Genomic DNA, 23181 nt, shown 5'->3' on the forward strand with positions numbered 1-23181 from the left:
AGAGCACGTCAGGACCAGCTGAGAAATCGGTTCCATGGCCAGAGACCTCAAAGAGGTGTGAGTAACTTTTTGTCGTCCTGGGATCTTTAAAACAATGATAGACTATCTAAAATACCCCATAAAGACCTCCATCCACTGTTATGTTTAACTTTGTTATTGCAAGCATATGCCCACCCTGTTTAGAGGGCAGCATGTTTTCTTTTTTCAACTTGTATTCTTTTACTTTATCTTGCATATGTTGAGTTTGTGTGTGTTTTCATGAGGTAGTGTAAAAGTGTGAATGCAGGATTGAGTTAGTGGGTGGATGAATGGGTGCATGACTGAATGGATGAGTGACAGAGTGCATGTGTCATTACTTATTGAGTGCCTAAACCATTAAACAATTGAAAAATCACTAACTTCTAATCATTGCCAATGCTTGTTTTTTAGGCCGAGCATAGCAGCGTGCATTTGCTGCTTTTTCCGATGTGTTAGTATGTATCTGGGCTTTTAATCACGCCCACCTCACAACCATCACTATCACTCGTTCGAGGGTTTGCCATTCAAAAATCCTTTGATGACATTGGTAAATGCTTTACATTTGTCCCTCCTTGGGAGGTTTTATTACCACCTTGGCTATCGCCCCTGTTACATCGCTAATTGTACTTCTGCCGATAAGTTTGACTGTGAGCAAACTTCTTTTTCCTTGTGTGTCTCACCTTATCGCTGATGGTCATGGAGGCCATGGCGCTGTGAATCGTCTCGCTTATGTGAAACCGTTTAACTTTTGATTTTCAATTTATGTGGCTAGCAAAGTCTGGGTAGGAGTTTACAACGCTAACAGCTCTAACTCGAGCAAATGCCAGACCCACTGCATTGCAAATGCTATTTTTTTTTTTTTTTTTTAATTGGTACAAACGATGATGGGATGTCACCAAAGATCACAGTGATCATTGTTACTACTTGTATAGAACTTTGAGACAAAACAGATAGAAGGTGCATGACCTCAGATTAGTGAAATTAACCGATGCCACACCTCACCACCAAAAGAAATGAAATACTGCAGAGCTGACCTGCCCTGCCAGCGCAGAACTGCTATTATGTCCACCGGATTTCCTTTTCTCTCGGCCCTTGTTTTTCTCCTAAGTACAAACAGAGGTCACCTTTGCACCACTCCTTTCTTACCCCCCTCCCTTCTGCTACTGCACCACGCATTTCACCAGAGTGCCCCTCTTCAATGTGCACCACAGCCTCTCCTTCCCCCAGTGGATCCATTGGTCTTATTCTCTCTTACTACCAGTGCGCTCCAGCTTATCCCTTCCTGAATATAAAATGAAGAAGCCGCACCTGATTCGATCCCCTTCGGTCCTCTTAATATTTGCTCTCAACTCAGTGTTTGATCTCTGCAGAGCATCCTTCTCTCTCATCTCATCCCCGAGTGTTCGGCGGATTTCCAATAACTCTTTGCGCTGGGCATCGCGGGATTCTTCTGCTTCTCTGTGCAGGCGGTGGGACTCAATCAGGTCCTTCCGTACCGTGTCACGGGCATCCTCTGCCAGACGCAGCTGGGTCTTCAAATCTTCCCTCTGTTCATGAAACACAGACAGTGATTTTAGGACACAAAATCTGACATCTTTCTCATGATTAAATACGTGAAGAAATACTCGAGTACGGTATTATCATCTTCTCACAGTCTCACAAAAAATCTTTTAGGGAGTACACTCGCATATTGCTATGACTGCTAGAGTATCGTACTGTGTAACACGTTATCAAATCTGGCCAATACACTCTCGGCGGATCGAGAGGAGCGATACCCTAGTAGTACAGGAAAACTATAGTATGATTACAAAAGGCAACTCACCAACACCCACAAGTGACCGAAACGTCCCACCCTCCCGCATTACACCCGTGCCACCCCATTTCTTTGGACTAATGAGAAGCGAGAGGAGGATATTAAAAGCTCAACCACGACCTAACCATTTAATTGCCAACCTCAGTATTGGAAGGATTTACACAAGAAAAGGATTGAAAGGCACTGTACAATTTTGCCGCATGTAAGAAATGAAAATTATTGAAAACACAGTTACATTCTGTAATGGTATAACAATTCAGGACAAAATTCTCAACTTGAAACGCACCTGACCCAGTGCTTAATTTGTGCTTGTTGTTTCCGGTGCTGAGCACCGGCACTTATTTTTGAGGGCCGGGGCTTATTCTTCTGCCTCAAGCATTTGCTGCGAGCTAAAAACCCACATGGGAAAGAAGGATGAAGGGAAAAACGAAAAAGCGTCACAAAGGGAGAAAGTAGAAAGCTGCAACAGTGAGTGGTGGGGCAGGGAGTGGCTTTATATGGATTAAAGAGGCCCTTGGTGGCTTTAGGATTGCACCGCCTCAGTATTCCATGTTTACACATTTAATTGCAGCAGCTGCGTGTTTAAGAGGACTGCTTTGAGCACCGGCACCTTTTTATTTACAAATTAAGCACTGACCTGACCATGACAGCACGCAGGTAGATACCGTTCCTATTTCTATCCCTAGAAGGGGCAGGCCCATTATGTCAACACTTTTACATCCCGCAAGGGGTCAGTGACATAACGCCATCAAACTTTTTCAAAGACTTCGTAATATATAATAGGCGAGTGATGAAAACGATGAAATGTGATTAGTACTAACAAAGAAAAAAAAACAATTACCTGAGAAAAACAACGCATCAACCCTATCAGGGCATCGGTGACCTAACCAGTCACCCAGAAAGCCCAGCCAATAACACACACAGGCAGCTCAAGAAGTAGAGCTGGAAGGTCCAGGTCCACCAGCACGTCCATCCTCCTCCCACCCAAGAAGTGGTCAGTGCAACCACAGAGCCACTGGCCGGTGGATGATTATCTCCCGATTTTCTGTCAATATTCTAATTTCGAAGGATAGAATTAAACGGCTGATTATTAATAGAATGAACTGAAATAACTTCCTGCACATAAAAAGTCAATAAGGGTGTTTTTCTCCTATGTGGCCTGCAGAATACAGCACATACAGACAGAAGAAAAAACGAGGAGAAATCAACATTTCTCCCGCTGCTCCACTTTTACGACACCTCTGGGGTGGAGTAGGAATATGACACATTCCAAGCCTTGTAAATCTGGGAATGCATAAGATTCCATGGGTGTTGTGTGGGAACACCCACAGTAACACCCAAGGAATGCCCCTTTCATGCACAGTAATGCGTGAATGGGATACATATTTACAAGGCCATGAAAAGCCACTAAAGGTGGCTTTGCTTGGCCTTGTAAATATGGGCCACCACACTGCGCCAATGCAGCGTCAAAAAAAGTAATGCTGCGATGGCACTAGGGGCTTGTAAATATGCCCCCAGGTCTTTCTCCCAAATGGTTCTCAATGAACATATGGAGGCAAGTACCACTGGCCCTTTAGAGACCCATACCAGTCCTGGGGGCCAGCTGGAGTGAAAGTCCTTAGTCCATTCTTACAGGGAATCAGACGGCTTCTCCTTCCAGTAGGACATTCATTCTGTCATCACCGCCTCCCAGGTCCAGGCTGTGCTCAACAGTTTCTCTGCTGTGCAGGTGTTTTTAAGTGGGGTTGGGGAGCTCTGGATGCCAGGCACCCCTGGCCAATCCTAGGATGCTTCATAATCCCTCTACCCATGTCCCAAGCCTCTTGCACAGAACTCTAGGGTAATCCATAATAGCAACATCAAGTTTTTTATGGAAAGAGCTCCTCTGAGAAACTCAGCTCCCCCTCTAACTCGCATCCTTGCCTGCCTCCTTCCCACCAAAACCTCAAAGGCAAACGACTACTATGGTGTCTCCGGAGGTCTGGCCATTCCCTTGTGCTCTAGTAGGCCTGGGCTGTCATAGCCGAAAAGCAGCCGCCTCCTCCGCTCCTCTGGCCTCGCACTCGCTGCTGTCCCTCGCATCCGACGCTCCACGGCGGGTGGGAGATCTTTCTCCTTCCTGGCGGCCAAGACCTGAAACTCCCTCCCAACCAGCCTCAGGACCACCCAGGACCACTCCGCTTTCCGGAGACTCCTAAAGACCTGGCTGTTCGAGCAGCGATAACCACCCCCTTTGTCCCTAGCGCCTTGAGACCCGCACGGGTGAGTAGCGCGCTTTATAAATGCTAATGATTTGATTTGATTAATTAAGTATCAGATACAGATTTTCTCCCCACCCATTCCTTTCCCACAAGCTTTCAACCACTGATATTTGCTCCTTTTCTTTGAGGAGGACTTGGCACCTTCTGCTGGTTAGTAGAGCAGTTAACCTGGCCCAGTAAGGGGGGCGGGGGTGTTTGAAGGGGTCAAAGGCCTGGAACCTGGTCGCAAACTGATCCAGAAAAATACACAATTCATGAAGTACCGTAATGTGTGAATGTTATCTGTTCGGACCTGCACATTCAAACTCAACGTGCATGTTTTACCCTGTCATGATACCTTGTTAGAATATGTAGTCCTAAGAGGAGTGAAACTGTACTTTAGGGCATATTTTCCCTATATGTGTAATAATACAGTGACACCACCACAGATTTTCCAGTAAACACTAATGACCTCTCTATGAACGTCTAGTAATATTATAAGGCCTACCCCAGGTCAGCACCTATCCTTACAGAGTCCCTTCTGCGACAGGCTGCCTGTACGCAGATGCTGGGCTGTGCATGACCGTAGTCTCACATGTTGAGCCTACATTAATTTACAGATGTGTTCATGTGCAGCCAGGCATGTGCCACTTACCCTAGCTGTGCAGCAGCTGCCTTATCTTAAAATGCAGACACAGGCAGTTAACATGCGAAGTCCAGTTACTGTGATTTTAATGTGAGTGAGAGGCGGATACTGAGACTCACCCACAGTAAAGGTCCAAAAATAGTGCAGACAAGAGCAAAAAATCCTGGTTGACTAAATGGGGTAACACATTTTCTATAAGTACTAAAATAGTAATAAAGACAGAATGCAAAATAATAAAAATCCCAAACTGATTTAAATAAATAGAGTAAAAGTTTATGAGCACAATGAAACCATTATGAAAACAATCCAATAAGGGGAACCAAAATTACTATTTTTTAAAAGTTTTATGCATTAAGTAGAAATAGTGCTAAAAAGCACAAAGCACTAATGATAGTCAGTAGTCACGGTAAACAAGGACCTAGGAAGAAACTGAGGCTGACCTCAGCTGCCTTGTCCTGGTCACAAATGTTACTCTCCAACTTAGCCTTTTAAGTCCAATCCATCACAGAAGTACACTTCTAAAGCCCCCCTCACAATCCCCAGGACCTCAGGGGAGAGACAGACTAACAGGGTGTCAAGCACAGGCCAAAAAAGGGCCCAGTCCAGGTCCACTTGCCACTAGTCAGCTGGGCACTTTCAGGAGAGGACTCCTGCAACTTGTTGTCTCCCTTTAGCCATAGAGGAGATTAGCCAACTGAACCTGGAGATTCCTCATTTGACCTGGGTACAAAAGGGAGCAGGACCAGTCCTTCAGGACTCCTCTCGGCCACAGACAGCTGATCCAGCTGTCTTCTGATCTTCCGCAGATCTACTAAGTGTACTGAAGTCGGTGCCTGGAGACGCCACACTTGTGCCTGAGAAGAGCTAAAAGGTGGGGTGACTCCTGGCCCCTTCCTAACCAATGTGGTAAAGGTTCCCAGGCCCTGACCTATCCACTTTTTCAAAAGGTCCCATTTGCCTTACTGCAAACAGACTCAAAATGCAATGTGTCAGGGCAAATTCAAGATGACAAAAGTCTTTGGTCACACTCAACTGGGGCTCTTATAGCTGGGGGTTCGGGAGTGTACTATTATAATCCTAGTGTACCACATAAAATGCATTAGCCATGCATTTACCACATTTCTGACGCTTTGGGGATGATGAGGTGCTCCGCTGTGCAGGAATAATCAATAAAAAGCAGATCTTACATGCAATTTTGCAATTGTGCAGTGCCACTCGGCCTGTCAGAGGCAATTTACAGCTTAGCCCGAAGCCCTGGGAGGACACACTTGTTCCCATGGTGATCAGCAGTCTTGCACAGTCTTGGATAGATTGGTATTGCGGTGCAGCAAAAAGCGAGTCTGTGCTCCACTGACCTGACCTCTCTAGGAGACACACGTGAGGCACAAAATGCAGGTCACTGGTTCAGGCATCAGTGTCTGTGTTTTTGCCTCACATTGTGCTGCACTTGCCTAGACAAATAGTGCTACGCAGTGTGCATGACCTCTGTGTGGACGCTGGCTGTTGGTTGGAGCTGGGCATGCAGGTGCAGCTCAAGATGTTCACTGGCACTGAGGGAAGCAATCATATGGCTCTTCCCGTCCTCTTCCCTACTAGCCGCCTACCACCCCCAGATTTTGGTTTATTGGTAACTTGGAACCCACACCTGTGCAGCCAGAGGTGCAAGGTAGTGTTCCTCTCCATTCTGGCTAAGGTCGGAGACTTAGTGAAGGGCTGTCGTTTACTTTCAACATGAGCATGGAGTTAGAGACTAATCACAATCTTTATGGTTTCTACCTTTTATATTTGTGGTGCATTCACTTGTTTAATCTCTCTGTAGCATGTGCCTTAACCATACTAGGCTGCCCTTTCAATTATATTAGGTAATACTGACAACTAGAGGCATATTTTCTAAGTTAAATTATATTTCAGATACATAAAAATATCAGTGATCTTCGTTTCAGGAGCTCTGCAGCAATTTCAACATATTTTAGAGCTTCTCAGTGCACAAAAGGGTGTAATTTCTGAAATTTATCCATTTCCATGGACTTCATTGCTTGGTTTTACTCTAAAAAAGTGTCACAAATTTGGCAGTTGAATGCCACTCTTTACTGTATTAAAACCAATGGTAATGCCACTCATTAGCAATCTTTAAACTTGGCAGCTATGAACTGCACATCTTTTCTCTGCTTTTCCAGTTCAGCCTACTTTTGCTCCTGGGAGGTATTTCACACCTTTTTCACAGCTGATCAAGGTTTGAGCACAAACTGAAAGTTGGCAGAGGATTATGGTTATTAGCCTTCTGAGAGTTCAGGCAGGTAAAGGGTAACTTTCTAAAAGTTATGTTGCCTTAATATTTATTAAAAAAATCTGATTTCACCACTGAATTGGATTAAAAATAGTGGGTCAATTATTTTTTTTAGCCGGTCCCTTTCCCAATATACAGTATTAGCATTTAATATTGCTTCCCAGTGTTTCTTTAGGGTCCAGTCAGCTTTCCTACAAGCCAGCCTTCTTACAGTGCAAATAACTTTTAGGAACTAGTCACTGTAAGGACATGCTAACTTTTTACAAGTCCTACCGTTAAATACCATGCACCTTGCCTTGTGGGCTACAAGTCTTATATAGGGATGACTAATATTGAAAGGAAGTGTTTTACCTGTCAAAAAAGGTTTACTTTAAAAGGTTGTAGTGCATATTTTGCACTGTTAGTCCGGTTACAATACTAGGCCTGAAGTAATGTTTTTACTGCCACTATAGTGCAACAGATGCTGCAGTCCACTAGTAGCATTTAATTTCCATTCCCTTTGTACGTTTTGCACCATATACTAGGGCCCTATAGGCAAGTTAAATATACCAATAAGGACTATGCCAATTTGAACATGTAAAAAGGGCACCACAGGCACTTTACTACTGGTTAGCAGGCGTAAAGTGCACAGAGTTCTAAAGAAAGCAAACATAAAGGATGCATCAGAAAGCGTAAAATCTGGAGTAGCCATGGGGGAAAGCTGATTTACTACACTAACTTTCGTCCTCCGAGGGCAGGTCAACCCTGTGTGGGAGAGGTCGAGAGGCCAGGATGCTAGGTGCAAACAGATCAGTGTGTGAAATACTCAGTGTGTGAGTCTGGGATGATCAGCATCAGCTGTGCTTGATCGTCCTGCACCTTTTCACAGGACTCTTGAGAAGAGTGGAATTTGTGGAAATGTGTACAACTAGCCTGTGACCAACGAATCCTGAAGGCATTTTCCAGGAAACCTTTCGGAGGGAGGTTACGGCACAAATCTAAAGACATTTCCAGCTGTGGGCAAGAGATCCATGCATAAACACCCAATCTGGAGAAAATTACAACTGTCACATCAGGTTTACTCAAAGTGGGCCAACTCCGCACGCTGTGGTGTAACTCACACTTGTGATCTTCACAGCAGAAATAACTCAGAATATCAACTCTCATAATGAGGCAGCTTGCAAGGTGTAACACTACTCAGAAAATACCCTTAATGGAGGCCTCAGCAGGCATGCCACTGGCGTGCTGATGGCCTGCCAAAGGCAAGCCCCACTGCGCCCATCCAGGCCTGGACCTCACCTAGCACCATGAACCCTATCCCTGCAGCCACCCGCCCACCCCTAGTCCACCAAGGAGCTCTGAGCCTTGAATCCTGAATGCCACAACAAATGCGGCACCATATCCCCTTGTGCTAACTAAGCACCCTTCACCTACCAAAACTGCTGCTTCTCCTGCAGCACTGAGCCACCATTCCACGCAGGGCCCCACTCTAAACCCACCCAGAAGGCCACAGTCAACCCAGGACCTCTCCAAGGTATCCTGCCCAATGCCTGATCCCTCTGCAAACATGCCACAGAAATCAGGGATATCATCACCTCTCTTTCACCAGACGTTGCCTTTTTCACCGAAACTTGGCTAAACCCCTCCTCAAACCCCGACATCGCCACTGCCACACCCGAGGGCCACAAGATCACACACCAAGACCGCACCAACAAACTCAGCGTGGGCATCACCATCATATTTAAGAACAACATTCGATGCATCGGCACCAATGACACCTCACTCCCCATGGAACACCTCAGTTTCTAACTACAAACTGATGCCAAAACTTCCCTGAAAGGCACCCGCGTATATCGACTCACAGTACCCTGACCAGCCTTCTGCAACGCTATCCCCAACATCACTGCACCACTAGCCATCAACTCCATCCACTACATTCTACTTGGCGACCTCAATTTCCACATCAGCAACCCCAACAATGCCAACTCCACCACCGGCCTTAAGAACCTGAGCAACATAGGCCTCACCCAACTAGTCAATGCACCCACACACAAGGCCGGACACACTCACAACCCCCCTCTTCACCTCCAGCAACAGTCACATTCACATTCAGCCACATCACATAACTCTCCTGGTCCACCACAGCATTGCCCACTACAGCAATGCGGCCACCCAACATACCATGACTAGGAACTACAGAGTCCATTACCGCAACTGGAGCAGAGTAACTGAATCACAGAGGATGCAGGCCCTCAGCTCATCCAACCCCAAGGCCTCATCTGACCTTGACCAGGCCATCCTGAACTTCTCCTCCTGGGTCACAGAATGTGCGACTCGGTTGCCCCACTTAAACCAGCCAGAACCAACCAAACATCTTCAAACAAAAGCTAGTGCACTCCAGAGCTCAGAGCCACCAAGTGCAGCTGCTACAAACTTGAGAAACAATGGCAATCCACCAGGAAACCCAGTGGCAGAACAGTCCACAAAGCAGCCCTCAGCAACTACCACCGACAACTCAAAGAGGCTAAAAGAGCAGTCGACACGACCCACACTGATTCAGAATCCAACCTCACAAAATAACTTTTCTAGTTAGTCAAAGAATACTCCAACCCTTCAGTCACAGAGAACACCATCCACCCCTCCCTAGAACTCTGCAACACCCTCTGAGACTACTTCCACAGCAGGATCGCCAACATATAGAATAACTTTGACCCCCAACCCACTATCTTCAACCTCAACTCTCTCGACTCCTCCCAGCACACACTAACAGTACGATTTCCACATGGGCACCGCTCACCACTCCAATCCACCGCAGCCATCATGTCATCCATTCACTCTGGGCACCCACCGACCCATGCTCTTACCACCTGCTCAACCGCGGAACCAATCACATCAGTACGGAACTCACCAGCATCCTCAACACTTCCATCACCTTGACAGTTTTTCCGGACAAATGAAAAGATGTGGAAATTAGCGACCCATCTCTCTACTCTCCTACCTGTCCAAAGTACTCGAGAAGGCCATCAATCAGCAGCTTACCAGCTACCTGGAAGAAAAAAAAACTACTGGAAACCTCCCAATCAGGTTTCTGTTCCAACCACAGCACTGAGATAGCAGTCACTGCCGTCACTAACATCAGAGCACTTCTCAACAGGGGGGAAACTGCCTGCCTGATCCTCTTTGACCTATGAGCTGCATTCCACACCATCTCCCACCACACTTTCGACAACAGACTCCACAGCTTCGGAATACCAAACACCCTCAAATGGATCGCCTCCTTCCTAACAGGATGCACTCAGAGCGTCTGACTACCTCTTTTCACCTACGCACCAAGAGCATCATTTGCGGTGTACCCAAGGTTCTTCCCTGAGCCCCGCTCTGTTCAGTCCCTATATGACCGCTCTGGCTGACATTAGATCCCACAGACTCAACATCATCTCCTACACAGACAATACTTGTTGGACATAAGCAGCTCTGTATTCATGTCTCAGACCTGCCACTGCAGTGTCTGTGTGTGCAGTTTTTACTGTAAATTCGACTTGGGAAGTGTACCCACTTGCCAGGCCTAAACCTTCCCTTTTCTTACATGTCAGACACCCCTAAGGTAGGCCCTAGGTAGTCCGAAGGGCAGGGTGCAGTGTATGGTTAAGGTAGGACATATAGTAATGTGTTTTATATGTCCTGACAGTGAAATATTGCTAACTTAGTTTTTCACCGTTGAAAGGCCTGTCCCTCTCATAGGTTAACATGGGGGCTACCTTTAAATCTGATTTAAGTGTAGATTCCCTTTGGGAGCGGATGGACATGTGGCGTTTGGGGTCTCTGAGCTCACAATTTGAAAATACATATTTTAGTAAAGTTGATTTTAAGATTGTGTGTTTGAAAATGCCACTTTTAGAAAGTGAGCACTTTCTTGCTTATACCATTTCTGTGACTCTGCCTGTATGTGGATTCCCTGTCTGGGTCAGTGTGACAGTTGGGCTGGTTGCACCTCGCACTAGACAGTGACACAAAGGGAGCTGGGGTGTAGTCTGAATTTCCTGATGAGCCATCTGTGCTAGGAGGGAGGGGAGGAGTGGTCACTTACACCTGAAAGAGCTGTGCCTGACCTCACACAATGCAGTCTCCAACCCCCTGGTGATTGTCTGGGGCCTGGCCTCGGCAAGGCAGGATTTCACATTCAAAAGAGACTTTACTTTGAAGTAGGCCTACTTCAAAGGAGAAATTGGGTATAAGAAGGGCACCCCAAACCACAGACTTTAGAAACCCTTCTGGAAACAAGAGGAATCTCTGCCTGGAGAAGAGCTGAGAAGAAGAGCTGCCCTGCCTATGACTGTGCTTTGTGGAGCTAACCTGCAATTGCTGCTTTTGCCAGAGTAAGAGGGCAAAGACTGGACTTTGTGTGCCTTCCATCTTGAAAAGAAATCTCTCCAAGGGCTTGATGTAAGAGCTTGCCTCCTGTTGTTTGAAGTCTCAGGGACAGCATAGACTTCTCTCTGCCAGCACCTGGAGTCTCTGGAGAGACTCATACTCTGCCCTGCTCTGCCCTGAAAGGAGAAGCTGGCAGCCTAAAGAGAAGGAAATCCACGCAGAGAGCGCTATGCAGGGAAAAGATAGACGAGACTCCGATCTGCGGCTAAAGAAACGACGCACCGCCAACTCTGCAGCTGAAAATCGTCACTCGCCGGAAAAGCGACTGAAGAATCACCCACGGAGCAGGAGAAACAACGTGCAGCACCGCTGATGGGGGCTGGGAGATCGCAACCCGCGCTGCGTGGTTTTCGGATCATCATGCAGCTAGATTTCCGACGCAAGTACCGCTGGGCGTGTAAAAACAACGCAAGGCCTGTCCGGACCCGACAGTGCTGACCAGATTGACGCATCGCTCTCCTGCAGAGAGAAGGAATGACGCGCCCGACCCGACGAAAGGATCCTGGAAGCGAGAAAGTTTCGAGGAAAAAGAGGGTTTCACATTCCTATGGCCCTTTTTGTGAAAAAATCTTCAGGGAGATCAGTACTTCTTGAAGGACTTACCTGAAGGAAAGGGGAATGTATCAGCATAGCCCTGCATGCCTTGGCCAAAAATAGCTTGGTCTCCGACTCCCTAATGGCCTCAGTGTGTATAAAGGAACAGGAGTCACAGGCCAAGGGGTTGTGTTCATATTCAAGACACAACATGCAAATGTTATGTGGATCTGACAAGGACATCACCTACAACAGGATTTAATCTGTGAAATTTTAGGAGATATTTGACCTTGTCACTGAATAAAACAGAGTAATTATGTTGGTGAAACATCAAGAAGGACTCCAGACACGGATGAGGTGTGAAGAACAGGAACTGACAAGGGTTGGCACCTCAAATTCCGATGTGGTCACATCTAGGGAAGGCAAAATTGCGGCTGAGGTCACATGGTAACATCTGTAGAGACAGAAAATATATGGCTTGGCATTTTTTTTTATCCAGTCTACCAAATGAATGAAATTCATAAAGTGAGGAATCTGCAGGAAGGGTTTTCCATCAGAACTAACCAACAACACTGACTTGGGCACTACTGTGAGATGATCTGGATATGCGTCAACTGAGCTGGAATTCAAACCAAACCATGAAAACATTTTCAAACCAGTCCCATATAGTGCTGTGTGCGTGAGCAAGCCTGGCCCTTGCCTGGTTCTCTTCAGATTCTGAAGGGAGTGACGAAACAAGAAGAGAATAGAAGTGGCAATTGAGAGACAACAAATGGTGCATTTCGTAGCTAACTTTTTCAAATATATTAGCCAAAAGACTCTAAGATTTATACGTACTTCAGTATCTTTCACAGTGCATCGGAGCAGAAACATAAATTTAAAATTTGGTCACGCAATATAAGCCCCACTACTGTTCATGTGACAATTTACAGCCTGTCAAAATGTGTTGTGCTGCCAATACAATGTTAGTAACATTCTAAATACGCCAGCCTCTCAGGTGTGATGACAGATACTCCAAATGCCCATGCATCTCCCCTTGACAGGACACATTGGACTGTGCCAAAGCGCTGCCAACAGCGCACTGGGTGCTGATCGGGATGTAAAGGTCGGCACTACCTACCTATAATACATACTACCCTGTCAAGTTACAGTAGTATCCACTTGATTTGATTACAGGTACTACGTTGATGTTCAGTTAAAAAAGCAAACATAGCCATGGCAGTTCCTACACTGGCCATATAAAAATGTTTACAAAAAAAACATTGTAGAGATATATGTTGCATCACTGATGTACCACAACCATAGTTACCTGTGTAGAAAGACCACTTTTGGGCCAGAATCCATACTGCCCCTAATGTAAAGGTAGAATCCACAGTTCCTCCGTAACCACAGAAATGCAATCATGCACATTTCCCTGATTTCTACAACACAAATGTCATGCAAAGGTTTACAGTAGCCATGAATGTACGCTTCGCCGTCATGTCAGAAACAAAATCCCCTGATGTCTAAAATCCAAATTCAATGCAAGTATCATTACCAGGATGCTACTAACCACAATGTCCAACCCCCCCTCCCCACCTCATAGTCCCAAATACAGGCATGCGAAACAGCATGTATGGGTCTATGGATGTATGCAATTGGATCTGCGGGGGCATCTGTGTGCTGCTCAGCATGATCTTGCACAACTAGGCAGCAGCCTGCACTTCATTCTTTCATTTTGGAGCACTGCATTTAACTCCTGCAGAGAGGCAGAGTGGGTCATCAACAGATTCAATCTTCTCCACAGAGCGGTAGCAGTTTTACAGCTGTCTTGATAAATTATCCTGGGTAAAGCAAGCAACATGTAATACATACTGTTTGGAGTTAGGGGACCAAGTAGGCTGTTCAGCAAGGGATGAGCAGTGTCATTTTTTCAAAGCTTGATTTCCAGCTTGGAACCCACCAGGAAAAGCCAGAATACCCAAATGGGCAGTACAGAGCTCTGAGCCAGATAGTATTTGACTATAAATGCCTTATCTCCTTTAGAACGTAATTTAAACCCTGCTCAACTGCCAAACATGTTGTTGGCACAGGAATATACCCTGCAAGGAGAACAGGCATGTACCACTGCTGCAAGTGTCCAATTGTTTGTGAAAGTGGTATCCTGACTTTTTTTTTTTAATTGGCACAGTTATCATACTGTTCTAGCATGGGACCTGAGGCATAGGCTTGTCCCTGGTAATGTGAAGTCCTGAATCTGCTTATATACCTTGAGGGAAGCACAAAATATGCTTTCATCCAGGCCATAAGACTACTGTCCACGCCCTTGGTGCATCACCTAAAGCAAGGGTGCTAACATAAAAGATTTTGTGACTCAGTAGTGTGGCTAGACCTTTTTCTCTTCGTCAAGGAGAAGGTAGTCCACACTCACCTCTTGCGTAAAGTTCCAGTGTTATGTGACTGCCAGACCCTTGCATTGACAACCTACTTGTGTGTCCTGTCTGTGTCCAATGCGGGATATGGTTGATAGCAGAGTATTGTATGTGGGAAGAGGCTGAAAACTGGGGCCAGCGGGTTCCATTTTGGATGGTCCCTGGTTTAACATGGTCTGGGGAGCTGTATCCCCTCCATCTTTTTCCATGGAAGTGTACTGACAGTATACCTGTGGCTAAAGGGAGGAGGCCCAAACAGTGAAAAGAGACAGGCTCCCATTAGGAATTTAAAGAGGCCCTTGTTGGTGAAGGGCTGAAGGTTAGGTCTTTTTGAATACTACAGTTTGGTAGATGCTAGGAGTGGGACTGAAGTTGCTGTTGCTTAAGACTGGGAAACGTCTTGGCAGCATCTGTGCTTTTGTCTGGTTGTGATTGCACCTGTCTGTTATCCACCTTCTTGAGGAAGTAGAGCTCTCACAATTCACTCTGCCCTTGTTTTGGATACTCATACCTAGGGCCAGCATCACTGCTACTTGCTGTGAGAGCCATTACCTTGCACAAAGATTGTACTTGAGAAACACACAGGAAATGCCATTTGAAAGAGATGCAATCCAATCTAATACTGAAACCTTAGACAGTCGATATACATCCTCTGTATAGAAAATGTTTATAAAAGTGAGACCTAAACCACCCCAATCTGTTTCAGTTCCAAGTCCTTCATGACCAAGGAAGGGAGTGCTTTGCAGAGTTCTTGAAGGTCTACTGTGTCAAAATGGCTGGTGAGTGGACAACAGTGTAAGCCTGCCCTTTCTGCTGGAGGAGCTGCAAGTCTGCCCAGAGCATAGACTCCTGTTTGCTTAAAGAGAGAGTGAGTGTGCTCAGGATGTTCCCACCATGGGGAATAGCCGGAGAGTGTGTGTGACTGACAAGGAGACAAGGAGTGAAGCCAGGAGTGGCCCTATGCAGAAAGTGTCCTCCAGAACCTCTACATAGCTCTGGTCATGAACCACATTTAGAACATCAACACTTCTGCAAAAATCAAGTATTGTGTGTGACCAGCAGCTTGTTGTGACAGGAACTGGTGCTGCTGGAGTCCATACACTTAGTCAACACCTGGGTGGGTGCCCTGATAGGCCCGGAAGACTAACTGCCTCATCACAATGCTTAGATCGGCCCAAAGGCTGTAGCTGCCATATCAGAGCCTTGTCTGTATCCAGTCCAGGGAGGCCGCAACTGCCAATGACAAGAGCTCCTACACTGAAATCTTCATCTCATCAAGTGCCAAGTGAGGCTGACGCCGTGGCCCTAACAAGTCAGAAGAGATGCCAGAATAGCAACTTTGCTGCACAAGTCCATTTCGCGACAGCTCAGACAGGTCGCAACATCAAGATGTATATAAACGTACTGCTCAAGACTGAATGAATTAGAAATTGAGTATTAGACCGAGGTCTGCAGAACAAACAGAATGTTTACGAGTTAACACAAAGAGGTAAAAAATGAAGGGTACTGTTCAGAGCACCTATGCCTTCGAGGTGACTGAGTGAACCGCACCTGTACCTAATTAGTGTCTTATGCCAAATTATATGTTACCTATTCCAGATACTGGTGGAACTCCTTTAGCGGAGGGAGGATACTGAAGGCATCAGACACAGGACTCCATCTCAGTGTCAACATCAGGGCAGTGCGCGCTCTACGGGCGACTAGAATGCAAAAACCCAGCACGTAATTTATGCATTGTGCTGATATACTGTTGTTTAACCTTTTGCATTGCAGAGTTTAATCCTGAAGACTTATTTTCAAGGTGCTTATAAATACTGTTCATTTGCAATGTATTGCTGCAGGCTTTCAGAGTGTGTCAGGGTGTGGTCCCTTTCCAGGGCCTTCTAGAAGCTTTCCCTGCAGCATGACTGGGTGTGGTTTGTGGGCTGGGCCAAGACACTATATAAGGGAGCAAGCCCAGCTCCACATGCTCACTATTCAGAGGGCCCAGTGCAGAGCAGCAGCAACTTCCTGAGCTCCTGTTCCGGAGGCCTACTTTGATCTTCCAGGCCTTGCCCTTTCACTTTGTTGGTGATTCTTGATCAGGGTGGTAAGACGGAGGTCCGGCTGGGCCCCCGATCCTGTTCTCGAAAGCTTTCGAGTTCTTGGTTCTAATTTGCATGATATTAATTTCTTGTGTTTAATCCATGTTACTCATTGTTCGCTACCATTTCATGGCATTTACAAGGTAGCATTCGAATCGGAAAGATGCGCGATTCATTTCTTGTGCTTAATTCAGGTTATTCATGGTGCACTACCATTTCATGGCATTCTCATGGTGGCATTCAAATCGGCAAGACGCGCAATTCATTTCTTGTGCTGAACTCATGTTACTCATTGTGCGCCATCATTTCGTGGCATTCACATGGTGGTATTCAAATTGGCAAGACACGCAATTCGTTTCTTGTGCTTAACTCATGATGTTCATTGTGCGCTACCATTTTATGGCATTTACTTGGTGGCCTTCAAATCAGCAAAACGCGCGATTCATTTCTTGTGCCTAATTCATGGTATTCATTGTGCGCAACCATTTCATGGCATTTACAATCTCTTGTGGAAATCCGCAATGTGCGCAATTCATGTTCCTGCATTTTAAGAAACTAAAGTGATAGAATTCTAGATGTTGTATTGTATGTGCATAATAAGTCCCTTAAGTACAATTCCCATGGTGTTATAGAATCAATTCAGATTATTTTCTTGTCCTCATGCAAAAGACTATGCTTGAATTTGAAAATGTAATTCTAGAAGGTTCTGATGTTTTTTAATCCACGTGTAACATTTCATTGAGAGTTCATTGGAAAGTTGTATTAATCCTTCTTGATTCCTTCACAGGTAATCAGACATTTTGAGGCCTAGTTATTTAGTCCATGTTTAAGTTATCCATGTTTCCAGTAGGCCAATGCTTAGAACCATAGTCTAGTAATGATTAATATGAGATAATCTGTAAATTATTTGTTTTAACCTTTTTGCTTCCTACAGGTCTCCTTCCCAGCTGTTCCCTACCTAATCCCCTTTTCCCCACTTGGACTCTCTTAGACTCTGTGACATTCTAATCAGAGTATTGGAGCTGTCTTGTGGTGGACGTGTTGGGAACATGCGTAGACCCAGAGGATCTGGTAACTCTGACACTCAGTGCCTCATTTAATTAATTGTGCCGGTTTGTATTACTTTATGTTGTGTAATTAAAGTAATTTCTCTTTTTTAATAGATAAGCACTGGGCTCCACAAAAACTTCTGGTGTCAGTTGGTCAAGTGTTGAGTTTCGAGCTCTTACCCATGGCCCCACAAACAATACTTCCTTGCGAAGACTTTGCCCCATAGTCCTCACTACCCTTGGAGTCGACTGAAAGAATGGCATATCCAACCCAGTTTGAAGAGCCATAGCAGGATGGACACCAGTGACAAACAACTCCAGCCACCAAGTCAGGGTCTCAATAGACAATGTCTGTACTGTAGCTCCCCAAACGCGGTCTGAAAAATGCTTCATCGGCTAAAAAATTTTACAAAAGTTTAACTAGGGGGGGGGGGGGAGGACAATCTCTACTCTATCCAGGTACTTCAATCATATCCAGTTTGCACACAATGGACTAGAATGTCTCCTCCGCATATCCTCTCCATAAAATGTATTTAGGTTTTAACCAATTTGAACCAAATGAACTAATTTGAACTAATGCTATAGTTGAACTATGTTTTAGAAATGTTGTTGGGATGGGGATGTCCCTGTATGATATACAGTAGACATCCCTTACCCAGCATGTCCAAACTGCATATACCAACAACCCTGTTTTTTTTATTTTTAGTCATGCCACATACTAATCCTGTGTGCACGCGTTGACCTAGGCTAGATTTTTTTTAGAATACGTTTTCAACTCACCTAGTTCTGAACTGGTAGGGGTGCACCAAGCAAAACCCCATATTGACTGGTGAATGCTGTCCCTGTAATTTTTCACATGTGAATCACAGTGGTGCCAGCAAACCATGGGTGGGGAATTACAGTGACAGGCTTGTACCTCTCAGACATGAATATGCACATATAGGTCCATTCATCTACGTTCCATCTAATGAACCCAGAATACTGAATGACAACATCACGTGTGTTATACAGGTTTGTGTATGCTAGAAGCAGTTGAGTGTCATGCAGCAGGGTTGCAGGCCCATTTTGGAAGCTCAAGGCTTGGGCTACAGTAAAAGATGAGGGAGAGAGGTTGCTTTTCTCCAGACAGCATAAATGTGTTGCTGCATCGTCTGGATAGGAAGGCAAGCGACAGACATTATGGCGCGGAAAGAGGAAATAGGCTTTCCTTAGAAGTGCCAGGGCCCTCCAGAAAATGGGTCAGGAAATGAGTATGCAGCTGCCATTTGGTGGTTGGCAGGAGGTACAGTGAGGTCTGGTAATATCTGTTGCTAGGGAAAGTAGTCCGTTGAAGGGGTAGAGATTCATACCACTATTCCTGATCTCTGTGAGAAGGGGTCGTAAATACCCGAGTGCAGCCGGCACTTTTGTGGTGGGTACTCCACCTGGACACTGGCATGCTGGGCACTGTATCCTTGTGGACAGAGGCCAGGTCTGGAAAGTGACCTGATCAGGACACATGAGAGTAACCGACCAAACAGGTCCCAAGGAAGCATACCTGGAATAGACATCCTCCGTCTGCGAAAGTGATGGGAGCCAAAACTTGCTGATGCTCATTGTTGTGGTCTCTTCTACTGAGTAAGTGGTACTCCAGGGAATACTCAGGAACTACTAAACAGTCAAAGGTTGGTGTCACACTGACAACTAACTCCCTGGAGAAGAGTGAATGTCACCTGGAATCCAATCTGAAGGTAGAAATACTGGACTGACTTGAGTGTCAGGATGTCCTGCCTGTGACCGAGGGGATGAAGCACCAACCCTACAAGAGAAACTGATAGTTGCAGGGACCATTGTAACTGACCCGGTCATACGGTCTGTACTACAGAGCATTGCTAAGCGTCTGCACTAAAGGAATCACAGTGCTGATATACGGGGCAATGTGATATTCACTATTTATCCACATCATAGTTACCGTGTTGCCATGACACCTGTAGCTGTGTGTCAAAGTGGTAGCTCCGATGGAAGCCAGGATAATTGCCTGCTGGAGGCCCATATGCCACATAAGAAGACCATGTGACAGCAGCATTGCCAAAGCATGCTGATGGGTTAGGACCAGTCTTGAAGGTCAAGTGAGATGAGAGGTTCCCCTGGGGTGCACTGTGAAGAATCACGGTCAAGTCTCAAGGCATTGCATTCCGAAGATAGTGCCCGGTGACCACTGAACTAAAGAATGGTCACCTGCCGGTATTTTGTCATTGTGCCCTAGAAGGAGCACCAAATACTCAATGGAGTGAGTCATGGCGAAACTGACAGTACGCTTCGCTGCTGCCATGGCTCTGTGTGACGCATTGCGTGGCTGACTAACATGCATCTCCCTGGAAGTGTGTGTGCTGACTGGAAGCTCACTGTTACCGGTGAGGTCCAGTTGCCACAGGAGGTCTGAGTACGGAAGCTCCTATGAACTGAATAAGAGTCTGAAAAGTCCTACGCAAAACACACTGAATGATAAGATTAAACAGGGTGGGTGAAAGGGGGGTAGCACGAGCTGACTCATAGGTTGTACCTTGATCTATGGACCTGGGGTGGTTGGTCCAGAGATCGAATTGTATGTTTTATGTTACATATAGAATTATATTTTTTCTGTGTAAGAAATTTCTTGGCTAAACATTGATCTTATTGCACTGCTGGGGGTGGGGAGGGGTGATTAAAATGCCTAGTATTCCCACGCTAACCTCCCAGAGAAGCCTGTGAATCCTTACCGCTGCTACAGCTGAGAGTAAAATGCAGAAAGGGTTGTACTTGGCCCCAGTTTGCAGAGCCATAGTAGGGCGGGCCAAGTGACAGCAGTGGTAAAAGACCTCAACCCCTCAAAATTGTCACAACTTTGTCTAATTAATTGAAAATCTCATTGGGTCTGCCCCAGATCTCCTTGTCAAATTTTCTTTAAATCCTTTCCAGTTTATGTCATATTTACTCCATTTGCCCACAAATGTACTGAAATTCAACATCTGCCATAAATGTTGCTAAAACAGATCTTTAGGGCAAACCCATTTATAAAAACTTTAAAATCATAACTAGCCCTGACCAATGTTACTATTCTAATGTATAAAATGCAGAATTTCCACGATTTTTAAGAAACACGGTCCCAAAATAGTGCAAACCTGGGCCACTGTTTTTTGGTGACCGTGCGTGACATTTCTTAGATCTACTTCGATCGTGGGAGGGGTGTGCTCAAGTCCTACTTTATGCAGATTGGTGTGCTAGGCCTCTCCGCGGATTTGAGCCCTTAGATAATTACACTGCTCCAGAGAGGGGATGAGGGGAAAACTTTTCTCCCTCATTTCCTTTCCTATCCACTCTCGGCATTGGTACCCAGTCCTTCGCTTTCCGCTCAGCTAAGCATAAAAGATAAATAGAACAAAAAAAAAAAAAAAAGAGAAAAGAAAAAGCCCCCTGGGGTCAGCAGAGAGAAGGGGACGATCCATCATACAGCCGACTTGTTTTCATTTTCCCAGGACACTAGAGAGCACGGAAATCACACAACCCAAAGCACAGGAATGCTTTGTCAGCGTTGATTTCCCAGCCAAAATTGAGCTTCGTGGGAATGCAACAATTAGATGCTTTCTGCAGGAACATTTCACAATAAACATACCCCGCCCCTCCATGATTTTTTTTTAACTCGCCCCAATGCCTTTTTTTTTTTTTAATTAAAGGGAGGGAGGGGGTTCCTGCCAGAACTATTCCCGAGTTCTTTTAAAAGAACTAACAGAGTAGGAAGTGAGAACCAGAGATGTGAGCTGAGTTGGGAGCTTAAGGAGAGGGCATAGAGCAGAATGAAGATAGCGGGAGAAAAGGTCAGATAAGGAGGAGGGAGTGGGAGAAGGGAACAGGGTGGAAGAGTAAAAAGGGGAGGAAAGATTAAAGGAGCAGAGCTAGTTTGGAGAGAAAACAGAGTGAATGGGAGCTCAGTGAAAAACGGAAGTACGGGAAAGGTTGACGGGTCAATAGAGTAAGTGGGAGGAAGAGGGAGAAAACTACGAAGGAGAGATCGGGTGAACAGCATATGAATGGCATGTGAGCAGTGCTTTTAATGGAAATCTAAAAGTGCGGGTACTCACTATTCAGAGTACCTTTATGCTCCTGAAAAGTGCTGGTACTCTCCAATTAAACATATTGCAGCAATGCTCAGAAGTGCAGGTACTCTCCCTTTCAAATTAAAGCAGTGCATGTACTCAGTACCAGCAGTACCTGCCCATTTAAAGCGCTGCATGTGACAGACTGTAAAGATGAGTGACAGAAAGTGCTGAACGTTGAGAATGTCCCTTGGATGATGTCTTCTGCCTTGCGTGCCTGAACTGCATGCCTGTGATCCTGTTTTGGTCATTGCGTGCACACTAATCCCCAGTGGCATAACAAAACTCGATTGGGGCCCCCTGCAAAGTACCTGGAAGAGGTCCCCTTCCGCCCCTGGACTCAGGAGCCTGCCGCCCCTGTACAGTGTTCTAACTCGAGGGGGGTCCTTGGAGATCAGGGACCCATCCGGCACCACAACTGTAGTTGGTTTCAAGAGTGGAGCGCTGTGATGTCAGTGAATTATAAGTCAGGCTTTTTTACCTGCAAGACATAAATGAGATCCCACTAGCCAAGTTGTCTAAAGTCCGTTGCTCGTAATGAACCTGGAATCTGAAACATGACATCCCATGCACTGTGCATGTATGCTAGAAGCAGCAGTGTGCCATGCAATGCATTGTTCTGTGCATTAGCGCCAGAAGCAGTAGTGTGCCATGCAGGAGTGTTGCATGCCTGCAAGGTCCATTTTGGTAGCACACAACCACACAAGAAGGTGGAGAGGTTGGTTTTCTCTAGATAATGTGTATTGCTAGAATCTCCTAGCTAGGAGAGAGATCTACAGACATTTTGATGAGGAAAGAGGAGACAGAGCTGCTAACGTGAACTTGGTGAAAGGCTGATCAGACCTCAGTTCATCTACACATCAGGTATGAAACATACACAAACTCACCAGGTAGTACCTAGACCAATGTCTTCTGATTCAGGTTGTACAGGGACGGCCTACCCCAGCTGGACAAAGTGAGCTCCATCTCTCATAGACAACTCACACCACCAGCACCAACATTTTTTGTAAACAGATATTTTCAGCTGCTTCAAAATGACTTTAGAAGGGAGGAGTGTGGGAGAAAACACTGTGTTCAGCAGACAGTTTCAGATGAAGGTTCACTGTGATTGTTTGGAAGTCTGGCTCTGGCTGTCTGCAGGGCCATAGCCATGAGGGTGATGGTTAATTTTGTAGACCTGGTGGGGCCGGACACCCCTATAATAATAATTGCAGCGCAGCTTGAAATGCATTTCAGTCCCTGCACCTTCACATTCGATCATTTACTTTAGACTTCAGTGTACAGTTTTATGTTTGAGAGCGGTATAGGGTGGGCAGGGCTATGCCAATTGACATGGATTTCTAGGTCTGACTTGACAGTGTAACTAGCGTCTAAATAAAGAGTTTTCAGAGTACTACTGAGAGAGGGGCCTAAGCTCCACTCACACATTGGTTCTCCTGAGTACATGATTTAGTTGGGCAGTGTTTGTGTGCTTCCACTGAAGGACTTGCTGTATTGCACTTTTTGGCTTGGGCCAAAGCTTGTACTTGAGGCAGCAGGACTGAGTTGGTGATGAGGGCAAGCCAATAATCACAGCT

At 45.7% G+C, this 23181-nt stretch overlaps 1 protein-coding gene across 2 annotated transcripts in view; it reads right to left on the reverse strand.

The window, feature by feature from the left end:
* The window catches only part of CROCC2 (ciliary rootlet coiled-coil, rootletin family member 2), an 878259-nt gene that overhangs the window by 368696 nt on the left and 486382 nt on the right, over positions 1-23181 (reverse strand). For both annotated transcript variants that reach the window (XM_069213663.1, XM_069213664.1), the window contains one exon: positions 1327-1565. In XM_069213663.1, the coding sequence (XP_069069764.1) occupies positions 1327-1565 (239 nt within the window). The remainder of the gene's footprint in view (positions 1-1326; positions 1566-23181) is intronic.

This window comes from Pleurodeles waltl, chromosome 11, assembly GCF_031143425.1.
Source record: "Pleurodeles waltl isolate 20211129_DDA chromosome 11, aPleWal1.hap1.20221129, whole genome shotgun sequence".
NCBI lineage: Eukaryota > Metazoa > Chordata > Amphibia > Caudata > Salamandridae > Pleurodeles > Pleurodeles waltl.